Below are 12304 nucleotides of genomic sequence, written 5' to 3' on the forward strand. Positions count from 1 at the left end.
TTTTAGTAGAGAAAGAGTTTCACCATGTTGGCCAGGCTGGTCTTGAACTCCTGTCCTCATGTGATCCTCCCACCTTGGCCTCCTGAAGTGCTGGGATTACAGGCGTGAGCCACTGCCCGGCCTCCCTCTAGGGTTTAACCCACAGCCCCTAGCTCTCCCCACCTGCCCTGGGCCCATGGAGCGAGGGGCCGTGGCCTCTCTCAAGGTATTCTCAGCTCTCCACAGGTGACTAACCCCACGGAGGATGATGAAAATCAAGCCCAGGATCCCACTGAAGCAACTCCCAAGAGCCGTTGGCTGGAAGGACCAAACCCACCCATATCGACAACCAAACCATCTTTGGGCTTTTGAAATCAAGCCGGACACTTTACTGGAACGTGTCTGCAAAACATGCAGACAAGCGCTGTTCTCCCCCTAAAACAGACAAAACCCCTCCTCCTGTTCCACAATCCCATTGGTGCAATACACACCTGTACACAGTCACCCACACCCACTTACACACATGCTCTCACAGTCACACACATGCTCACCTGTACACACACTCATCCATGCATGCTCAAACACCCACACACCTACTGCACACGCTCATGCACACCCACTCACCGGTACACCACGCTCACCACACCCACATACACACATGCTCACACACTGATACACACGCTCACCACACCCACATACACACATGCTCACACACTGATACGCTCACCACACCCACATACACACATGCTCACACACTGATACACACGCTCACCACACCCACATACACACATGCTCACACACTGATACACACGCTCACCACACCCACATACACACATGCTCACACACTGATACACACGCTCACCACACCCACATACACACATGCTCACACACTGATACACACGCTCACCACACCCACATACACACATGCTCACACACTGATACACACGCTCACCACACCCACATACACACATGCTCACCACATGCTCACCACACTCCCACACACTCCCACGCACCCAAACATATGTGCGCATGCTCACACACACACACACACACACACATTGTGTGATGTGCTCCCCCTGGCCCCATTCTTCGCCTGCTACAGAGTTCGAGACCATCCCCTGCCCTCACACCCAGGCCAGACTTGACACATTTCCAGCCAGAGCCTAAGAAGCCTCTTTCCCATCCCCTAGGCAATGGGCACTCATTTATCTAGAATGGTCAACACACTTTTTTTTTTTTTTTTTTTAAAGTCACAGCTTCCTACCTGGAACACAAATGCTTGGAGATGTGAAGACAGACAGCTGAGGAATACACTGAGATCTGTTGATGTTCCCAGCAAAGAAACTAAGTTTCTTAAACCTACAAAGACACAAAATAAACAAATAAAAGATTGCATGCAGCAGAGCAGAATTCCTCTGTAGGTATTTGTGTACTGGGTAACCTGGGAGCATCACTGAACAATAGCTCGAAGGGACTCCCCAGGGCCTCACGCTCACTGTGAACACAGAGGATGTCCTGAGGCTGGCTTTGTCACCTCTGCGGTCATCTATTCAGAATTACATGGACATACCTGTTGTGAGCCACCTCTGCCACTTGTTGAAACAGAAATATTTTGAAACCATAAGTACACCTTGCAATTATCCAGACCTTGTCTTCAGATGAGCTCACTGCACAATACAGACATGACCTCACCTATCCTTGCCATCTTCAAAAAAGGGCTGGTTTATTAATGTCATTGAAGTGATGGCAGACATCAAAGCTGCTGAGAGAGGGTGAGTGCCTTGCCTGCGGTTATGCACCCAGTTAGGTGGAGCCTGGTGTGACGTCAGGTTCTGGGTCCTCCACCTGCACAGGTAGCACTGATAGGGAAAGAACAGCCTTTGGCCTTCCCAGCTTTTTGAGTGCTTCTGCATATCAAACAGTTTGGGAAACTGAGTCGGTTGCAGCGGTCCCCCGAGGCTTGGTGGAGGTGCACTTGGACTCGGAACTGGAAGCATTTGCCTGCAGGTATCAGCAGTGGCTGGCAGTCTGCTGTCTCCCTGCAGAACTCTGCATCTTCCTGGTGGGACTCATGAAGATGCCAGTGGGAGCACAGGAGCCCTGGCCAGACCAGCGGGCAGTCTGGAAGGCACCTGGAGAGGGGCTCTCACGCCCTCCTGGGGCTCCCCGGGATCCAGCCGGGGCAAGAGCAGGGTTTCGTTAGCCAGTGCATTGGGAGGGGGACCTGTTGGGTTCCTACTAATCAGAACTGCAGAATTACTAATCAGAATTAGTAATCCTCCTAACAGCTCTGAAGCCTGCTGGATTCTGTGTTAACCTTTTAGTTGCTGGATTGGTGGGGGAAAAAAAAGTGCCCTATGGGAGGATCTGGGATTGGGGTCAGCCAGGGGACACTATCAAGGGACAGGACAGTGGAGGGGAGCAGGCAGAGGTCATTTACCAACAACTAGGGATGATATATTTTAGTATTTTAATAACTGGCACAACCCTACCATGGCCAGCCCTACTTCAAGGTGAAAGAAAGAGGATGGGCTAATGTACAGGTGGTGCTTTTGTGCACTGCTGAATTCTGCATGCATCCAGTCACGAAACACTGAAGTGCTCCTGCAGGCCAGGGCAATGCTGGTGGCCCAGGGTGAATAAGACACAGCCGCCAGCCTGAAGGGGTTCATGGGAACTGAGCGGGCAGCTGTAGACACAGCTGAGAGTACTAGCAAGGAGTTATGCCCACAGAGGGAAAGGCCATTCGACTTACCTGGGGCATCCCGGCAGCGAGTGTTTGGAGAGGGCACACACAGGGGAGCCTGGCACCCTCCCCGTAGCCATGATAAGAGGGCCTAGAGACGCCCCTAATTCATGATCGGTAACCATCCTGCAGCTCCCTGCCTCCCAGGTCCTCCCTGAGTCTGGAGAGCTCCTCTTGCCACTAGGTTCATTCCCCAGGGACGCAACAACACATACCAGCCAGCAATGTGAGCTCTTTATGGCAGGGGGATTGTTTTCTTGAAAAATAACGACAATGATCAATAGCAAATGGCAAATATATCCACCTGCTTCCTATCACTTGTTTGTAAAGGAATGAAATATGGTAAAAGCACTATTGTTAAACTTCACATTGCAAGTAACAAGAGTGATGGGAGAATGTGGGGAGGCAGACATCTAGCTCAAGACAATTTAGGCAGGATTGAGGAGACACAGGAGTCTGTGCGAGTACAACACAGATGCAGGAACTAAACTTTTCCCCCACGGGAGATATTCTGGAGATAAATACTGTCAAGTAGCAAGCACACTCATCTGGTCGTTTATTAACTCAAATAACAGGTGTCAGCACTGCTGCCCTGTCTGGCCCTGGAGTAGGTCCTGGGAGCACAGGGACAGGGCATTCCCTGGGGTGTTCATCACCCCACTACAGGAAGAGAAGTGTGAGCAGCCAACTTAGAACATCAGAGTTATAAAGTTCTACCCCTATTAAGAAATTCATGGCCAGACGCGGTGACTCAAGCCTGTAATCCCAGCACTTCGGGAGGCTGAGATGGGCAGATCACGAGGTCAGGAGATTGAGACCATCCTGGCTAACACGGTGAAATCCCATCTGTACTAAAAAATACAAAAAACTAGCTGGGCGAGGTGATGGGCGCCTGTAGTCCCAGCTACTTGGGAAGCTGAGGCAGGAGAATGGCGTAAACCCGGGAGGCGGAGCTTGCAGTGAGCTGAGATCCGGCCACTGCACTCTAGCCGGGGCGACAGAGCGAGACTCCATCTCCAAAAAAAAAAAAAAAAAAAAAAAAGAAATTCATGAGTTAACAATGGCCATGCTAGCCCCAAACCTATGCCCGACACGCCAATAAAGCAAGCTGTAGAAGGAAGATTACATTTCATCTCTGGGTTGTTCTCCAGTTCATCTGTGCCACTCCGGTCACTTGCCAGGGCTTTCTTAGAAGTAGCCAAAGTGGCTTGATTGATGATGGCCTGCACATCTGACTTCAAAACGCCGACACGTCTCTTACTTTTCAATACCGTTCTCATAGTCTAAAGATAATGGGGAGGCATAATACTTAATTCAATCTTGTCACTTTATTTTTGCCTAACTCTTCCCCAGATTGCCAAGATTTTTGTTGTGGGACAGAAAGAAACATTGATGCAGGTATTGCCCATTAAAAATGAATCTTAAACAACAATGAAAAGGTTAAAATTGCACACATTCTAGAACTGCCATTCTGGAAGAAGAAAGAACGCATCTCCAGGAAGACGCATTCGAGGCTGTCTGGCGCTGCTGCTGCTGCTTCTCTGCACCACACTCACCCCACGCCCGAATGACTCTAGCGAGGGAGCCCGGGGATTGAACCTCTGCGAGGAAGGTGTAGATAGAGGCTGCACTGATCCTGAGGGAACGGCTGTGGGATTTGGAAGCTGGCTGTCCCTTCCTCGTGGGAGCATTGGCCACGAGGAATTTGGCCTCTGGGAGGTGATATCCTCATCTGTCAAATGGGGACAATCTAGTCCCCAACACTGACTGCCTGGGATGCAGCTGGTGGTCCCCACAGCAGTCCTGGGAGAAGGCACGAGTTACGCCTCCTTTTTACAGAGGACACTGAGGGCTCTTGGAGTGTGAAGTAACTTTCCTGAGGGATAGTAAGTGGGAAGATAAGGCTCAGAGCAGGGACGGGCTTCAGAACCCACGCTTGCTGCTCTGGTTGGGTTGAGAGGAAGAGCACGCTGCCGGGTCATTTCCAGACCAACCGAGTGAGGACTGTGAGAGCCGTGCAGAACAGGACTGGCTGTGACTGGCAGTGAAACACAACCCCACTGAGCTCAGAGTCTGGGGAGGGCTCTGCACTGGCAGGGTGGGGCCCGGCTCGGGGTCACAGAAGCCACAGCTGGGATCCTCCCAGTGGAGACTGATTTGGAGCAGAATGATGGTCCGCAGGCTGTGTCCCGATAGGGCACTCGCAGGACTTGGGAGAAGACTCCTGATGGCCCACGAGCCGGGTGCCAGCATCACAGAATCTTTTCTTCAGCCCTTCCAAACCTTTCTCTGAATCAACCCAGGATTGAAAAGGTCAGAGCTGAAGTAACTGGCGGCCTGGCCACACTGAGTTCACAGGGTCACATACACGGGTGAAGGGTCTGTCTGTCTGTCACAGGCTCTGCTATGACGCCATTACCTCTGACACTGGCACCTCTGTGGCGCCTCCCTGAGACTTTTTTTTTTTTTAATTTTTTTGAGATGGAGTCTAGTTCTGTTGTTCAGGCTGGAGTACAGTGGCACAATCTCAGCTCACCGCAACCTCCACTTCCCCGGTTCAAGAGATTCTCCTGCTTCAGCCTCCCGAGTAGCTGGGACTCCAGGCACGTGCCACCAGGGCCAGCTAGTTTTTGTATTTTTTTTTTTTTTTTTTAATAGAGACAGGGTTTTGCCATGTTGGCCAAGCTGGTCTCGAACTCCTGACCTCAAGTAATCTGCCTGCTTTGGCCTCCCAAAGTGCTGGGATTACAGGTAGCCCTCCACACCAGGACACTGGGCATCTTTTAAATGTTGACCTGCTTTCCCTCCTGCCCGGAGAGAGACAGGAGATTGGAGCCTTCCTGAGGATGGGCGGAAAGGGGGCAGGCTTTTAGCTTTGAGTCATGGGGGCCCACCTGGACTCCTCTGCCAGTGGCCAGGCAAGGCCACCCTGCCTGCCCTCTGCCCTCCAGGTGGACAGAGCAACCACCCGCTCTTAACAGGGACTTAGAGCTTTCACCTCTTTCCAGGAAACTGCCTTGTTCCCTCCCATCTGCTTGGCTGAAACCTACCTTAGCCATGTTGGAAAGGTACGTCTTTCTTCTTAGTCTTTTGACAAATAGAGTAACTTCTGTTAAGAACAACACACATGGCCATTAACACGATAACTTCAAGTTCTCACGTGGGCAGTGGGGAAGAGAAGGCGCAAGTTTGGGGTAGGAAGGCACAGTTGGCTAAACTGCAACTTCCCCACGCCCTGTCTGCCGGCCCTCTCTGAGTGGCTACGAGATCCTGGCAGGGGACACTTGGCTGAAATGTCCTCATGTGCCAGAAACATTAAGTAGCCCCAGCATCTGACATGAGTGCTACTATGATCCGAATGTCTGTGTGCCACACCCCCAATTTCATATGTTGAACCTCACCCCCATTGTGACGGTGTTAGGAAGTGGGGCCTTGGGGAGGTGATGAGGTCCTGAGTGTGGAGTTCCCATGAAGAGGATCAGGCGCCCCAGAGACACCCCTTGCCTCTTTCACTATGTGAAGACAATGCAAAAAAACAGTCATCTGTGAACCAGTAAGCAGACTTTCCCCAGACACCCATCTGTGGGTGCCTTGATTTTGGACTTCCCAGCCTCCAGAACTACAAGCAATACATTTCTGTTGTTTATTTACTGCCACCTAGTTGGTGATATTTTACTACAGCAGCCAGATTGGACTAAGACAGGTACTCAGAGGACTTTAGGGTTTTCACCCAGGAATCCTGAGCACCCCCAACTTTCTCATCCTACAGTGCTTTCCTTGGAAAATAATCAAAGGAAAGGAAAGGATGAAAAGGGAACACATAGAAGCAGGTGTTCTCCTCTTGCATGCATTCATTCATTTGACAAATACTTGGGAGAACACTCATGCAGTGCTTGCTCAGTAGCTATTTGTTGGATGGCTGCTGAGCTGATGGATGCAAGAGGACAGCCCTTCTCTTCAAGGGGCTCGTGCTCTGGAGGGTGGTCACCAGATATGAAAACACATCCCAAAAGCAGCCTAAGTGCTCCCATGCGATGTGAGAGCACAAGGAAGAAAGGGAGGCTGTTTGGAAGAAGGTATCCAGGAAAGCTTCACTGAGAAGGTGACATTTAATCTGGGTTTTGACGCATAGGTAGGAGTTAGCCAGGAGAAATGGGGCAGGAGGCAGTCCAAGCATAGAAAATGGCAGGAATAAGGGCCTTTTCTGGGGACAGCCAGTCTAGTGTTGCTGAAGAGTACTGTTGGGTCATGGGAGTTCCTGGGGAGATGGACACAGGGATGGGGCCAGAGGCCAAACTGTGAATGACTGCACAGCAGTGGAGGAGAGTGGGCCGTCTGGGCAGTGGAGGCCAGGGAAGGTTGGTCATTGATTGATTGCTGTTTTAGAATGATCACTGGGGGTGCAGGAGAGTGTGGCTGGGGAGTGGGATGGAAGGAGGATGACCAACTAGGAAACTGCTGAAGTAGCCTAGAGAGCGAAGAGACAGAGGCTTGAATTCAGGCAGGTATTAAAGGAGCACAGGCAAACTGGAGCAAGGCTCTGCTCCCCACTCCTTGGACCCCTTTGCAGCAAGTCCCAGTCTCACCTTCTGCAACGTCCCTAAAATTTCCAAGTGGGGCAAACTGGATTAGTGTACCCAGTATGAGTAGTGAACACACTGGGGGTGTGGGGCGGGGGCGGGGGTGGTGATTAGACACGGTCCTATGATACAGGCACTTTGAGAAGTCCCCTATCTGCACTACTTAGGAAACAACTGCAAAGGAAGCAAGACTCGTAAAAACATGGGGAAATAACTGGTGCCGGCTTGGTGAGAAAATGGCCCTGAGCTGGCCAAGGAGGGTGGGACCCCGTGGGGAGCTCGAGAGCTTCAGGCAATGATAGAAAAACTTCACAAAGGTGAGAGGGAGAAAACGAGTATTTCCAGGACGATCTGACAGGGCATGGCAGGTGTGGGCTGGCCTTTGAAGGAGCACGGAGTTGCAGGGGCACAAAGAGGGCAGATTTATAGAGAACTGGACCAGGTGACAGAGCAGTTCAGGCTCACGCTCGGAAGCCACTGCAGGCCTTGAACAGATAAATAACCTGGTGGAAGCAGCATTCAGAGACTGCAGCCTGGCAGTCAGACCGAAGGGGAAAGCATTCTAGAATTAACTCAGCAAGAGATGGTGCAATTCGGGTGTGAGACGCGAATGCCCTGATGAATATCCACATGTAGAACACCTTGACCTGGACTTTTGAGTCCATGTTAGTAATCACAAGAGAAATAGCTTAAAAGGGTGTGGCTGGATCTGCACAAAAATCCATCACCAGCACTAAAAGTCAGAAACCCTCAGCAGGCTGGGTCTTCCGGACTGTAGCTGAGTGCATGGGGTAGCAGCTAAAAGCTACTGCCCAGGGTGAAAGTCAGATGCTTCATCTATGCTTACAGAATTTATTTATTTATTTATTTATTTATTTATTTATTTATTTATTTATTATTTTAAAGACAGGGTCTTGCTCTGTCACCCAGGCTGGAGTGCAGTGACATGATCATGGCTCACTGCAGCCTTGACCTCCTGGGCTCAAGTGATCCTCCTGCCTCAGCCTTCTGAGTAGCTAGGACCGCAGGTGTGTGCCACCACACCCAGCTAATTTTTAAAACTTTTTTTGTAGAGACAGGATCTCACTATGTTGCCCAGGCTGGTCTCAAACTCCTGAGCTCAAGTGATCCTCCTGCCTCAGCCTTCCAAAGTGCCGGGATTACAGACATGAGCCACTGCACCGGCCCAGAATTTATTTTTTTTCATTGAAACCTACCTTTGAGTTTGGAGATCTGCAAGAGGGCTGGAAAACCTTCCAGAGCATTAAGAAGCCACAGCTTAAATTTCTTACTAAATAACCGCACAGATTTCAGGTACTGAATAGAAACATCTTCCAAGAAGTCATGAAGGAGAACATCCTCAATTCCCTACAACAAAAGTATCAAGACACTATGATTCTGCTGATGGTGCAGGTGTGACGGAAGCTCACACACGCCACAGGGACAGGGCGGGTCTCAAGAAGTCTGAGAGTGGGTCCCCACCTAGTCTGAGGGGGCAGCATCACACAGCCTGGCCACTGCTTCCCGTGCAGGATATCAGACTGGTGCAGCCACAGTTGGAATTCTTTTCCTATATTTTTATTTATTTATCTGAGATGGAGTCTTGTTCTGTCACCAAGGCTGGAGTGCAGTGGTGCGATCTTGGCTCACTGCAACCTCCACCTCCCGGGTTCAAGTGATTCCCCTCCCTCAGCCTCCCAAGTAGCTGTAATTACAGGTGCACACCACCACACCTGGCTAATTTTTTTGTATTTTCAGTAGAGACAGGGTTTCACCATCTCGGCTAGGCTGGTCTCGAACTCCTGACCTTGTGATCCACCTGCCTCAGCCTCCCAAAGTGCTGGGATTACAGGTGTGAGCCACTGCTCCTGGCCTTAAGTACTTTTCAAAGATTGTTAAGTGATTCAAACATCTTTTAAAAAACCACACAATGCCGGCCAGTACCAGGTGGGTCAAACGAAACATATTTAAGGGCTGAATCCAGCTTCCAGTTTTCAACCTTTGTGTTGAAAACTTGGAAGTACTAGATGATTTCCTTAAAAATACTAAAGTAAAAGGTAAGGCTTGTGACTCGCTGAAGGAGAACACATTTTTAACCCAGAAAAGATACAGCCCTGACCCTGCAAATACAACCCTCCAAATACAATCACTTTAGAGACAGAGCTTCAACCAAAGCAAAGCAAAGCAAAACAAAACAAAAATCCTGGCAGTTATGCATATTACAAAATTATTCCAATTATTCATTTTAGAATGTCTTATTTTCCAGAAATTCCCAGAGAAAGAACTTCGACTCAATTCGGACTTCACTGGTATGGAACCAGAGGTCATTATGTGCACTGGCTTTTGGTTTCCATGAGGTAATTCACAAACGAAAACTGAGTGTCAGGCAGAGCTCAAAGGGCTCCTGGTCCACACACCCCACTCTTCACTCCTGAGAGGACCATGGGGACTGCAGAGAGGTGGAGCTGTGGGTCCAAACCCAGCATTTGACGGCAATTTCTGCAGTGGATATACCCTGGAGACTCACGTGTCCTCCTACCTTGTACAGCTGGACGTCGTAACATTTAAAGAGCTGGCACACGTCAGGCAATGACATCAGCACGACTGTGTCTTGCTGCAGAGACTTCCAGAAGGAAGTAAGCAAGTCCTCCACCTGGGGTAAGTAACAGAGCATATCGCCAAAACTTTTTCCACCTCGCAAGACTAACCCTCCCATAGATACTTCCTTAGCCCCGGATGACAATGGGATGAATTTTGTTCCAGTGCGTGTAAAGCTTTGCCTCTCAGCTTTTCCAAGCTGTATTTTGATAGAATTCTTTCCAACAACCCATCTGAAAGCACCTGCCAGTTGGATGGGATAATGTAGAACATTATTAATATTTTCTTGAGGCAGTTTCTAGAAGGGAAGCTGTTTCTGACCACAAGGGGGCCCCAGCTGATTATACTAGGATGAGGACTGGGCCACAGGGCACAGCCGAGAGAGAACAAATGTTCATTGACTGACTGACTGACTGCCTCTATCATTTTTCAGCTCAGAGAGAGGTGTGATAGTACTTAATCTACGAGACCTCCTCCTTGCCATCAAGTTAGAAGTCGCCTAACGACTGTGGAAGGAAAAGGGGACTGGTGTGGTTCTACACAGGAACCTTCTCTAAAGACTTATGTGGACAACTTCATGGAGCATCAAAATGGCGGCTCCTCTTTTCTGTTTTTTCCTATCTTGACTTTTCAGTTTCCGTTCTTGAACAAGGTGACCGATCGGCCTTGCAGCCAATGGAGACTCTTGCCTGTTTGGGATTTCCACAGGCTCAGATACTGCGAGCCATCACAACCTTGTTGTATCTCCCCTGGTCCTGGCGCTAGGACCTGCCAGTGACACTAGACAAGGCGCTGGCCCCATGCGTAGGTCGTCAAGGAAGTTAGGGTCAACTCCTGAATTACTTGGCCACAGGCTGTGATTTAAAATCCTGTTATCAGGGCATGAATTCTAGAGAAGACTTCTCCAAAGAGACTCCAAAAAATACAACACAGGACGTAGCAATCCCTTTTCTCTCAGGTTGGGAACCTTGGAGCATGGCGCTTTGGGGAAGGGGCGTCTGGGTGGAGCCACCACCACACACCTACCTCTGCTCACCCCTCACCACCCACGTCCAAGTCACCAAACCTGTTGCACCGTCCTCTGAAATATTTCTCTAACCTACCTGTTTCTCTCTGATATCACTGTCACTGCCTCAGAACCGACCCTGGTCGCTTCTCATCTCAACTGTGACAAAACCTCATCGCTGCTTCTCTGTTCCACAACAGCCAAGCCCTATTGTCACTGCTCCCCCACTGTCTTCTCAATAAGTCAGAGTTCTTCCTGGGGCATCCGAGGCCCTTTCTGGCATCAGCCTACTTTCCCACCTCCCCTCTGGCTTCTCTTCTTTAGAAATAATAAAATCTAGGCTGGGCGCGGTGGCTCACGGCTGTAATCCCAGCACTTTGGGAGGCCGAGGTGAGCAGATCACCTGAGGTCAGGAGTTTGAGACCAGCCTGGTCAGCATGGTAAAACCCTGTCTCTACTAAAAATACAAAAAATTAGCCGCACCGCATGGTGGTGGGTGCCTGTAGGTCCCAGCTACTCAGGAGGCTGAGGCAGGAGAATCGCTTGAACTCAGGAGGTGGAGGTACAGTGAGCCGAGATGGCACCACTGAACTCCAGCCTGGGCAACAGAGCAAGATTGTGTCTCAAAAAAAAGAAAAGAAATAATAAAATATAGTCATAGTGACCTTTTTGTCACATCATGCCTGTGAACATCATGCTGTCTTTACCTGCGCTATGGGTTCTACCTGGAATCCCTCTCCTATCCCGTTTTCTGTCTATTGCACCTCTGCCTTTCCTACTAGAGTCAGCAGCAATGTGGCCTGCTGTGGAAGCATTCCCTGGCCTTCTCTGGGCACCCAGAATAGTCTAATCATGCAGCTATTCTAGAACTTTCCACATTGCATCATATTTATTGGGTAACATTGCTCCTTTCATTACCAGACTACTAACTTCTCAAGCCTTATGGAGAATACTTTCCTAGTCCTGGTAATGGTCACGGGGTGGGAATTAGATATGTATTTGATGAGTAATGAAGAAGGAAAGGAGTATGTCAGATATCCAGTGTGGATGGATATTTGTAACACTGCATCAACAGGACAGGGGCCATCCTGAAGGCATCCTGGTCTTTCCCTCACTAGAATGCTTTACGCTGAGTAGGTAGTAAATGCAATCGTGCTGAATGAACGTTATCACCCAAAGTTGAAGTGCTTAGAATATACTAAAGCATCAGGAAAAAATTCTCATTTGAATGTGCACTTGTTTCCTTGGATTTTCATCTTACACTGAAGATGATGAAACCCAGAATAGCTAAAAGATTTATTCATGTTTTCCACAGTCAATTCTAGGATAAAATCCAATCGTGACAATACCCATGCCAGATCACTCAGCTGCGAAGTCCTACTCCATCTTCAGTTA

At 49.5% G+C, this 12304-nt stretch overlaps 1 protein-coding gene across 9 annotated transcripts in view; it reads right to left on the reverse strand.

Moving 5' to 3' along the window:
* Window positions 1-12304, reverse strand: part of RFX8 (regulatory factor X8) — a 77948-nt gene that overhangs the window by 12035 nt on the left and 53609 nt on the right. For 8 of the 9 annotated variants that reach the window (XM_038004229.2, XM_073023251.1, XM_038004226.2 and 5 more), the window contains 5 exons: window positions 9845-9958; window positions 8523-8673; window positions 5776-5834; window positions 3852-4008; window positions 1244-1338 (listed from right to left, as the gene is read on the reverse strand). In XM_038004229.2, the coding sequence (XP_037860157.2) occupies window positions 1244-1338; window positions 3852-4008; window positions 5776-5834; window positions 8523-8673; window positions 9845-9958 (576 nt within the window). The remainder of the gene's footprint in view (window positions 1-1243; window positions 1339-3851; window positions 4009-5775; window positions 5835-8522; window positions 8674-9844; window positions 9959-12304) is intronic. The other variant, XM_038004227.2, reaches the window with a different exon arrangement.

Source organism: Chlorocebus sabaeus, chromosome 14, assembly GCF_047675955.1.
Source record: "Chlorocebus sabaeus isolate Y175 chromosome 14, mChlSab1.0.hap1, whole genome shotgun sequence".
NCBI lineage: Eukaryota > Metazoa > Chordata > Mammalia > Primates > Cercopithecidae > Chlorocebus > Chlorocebus sabaeus.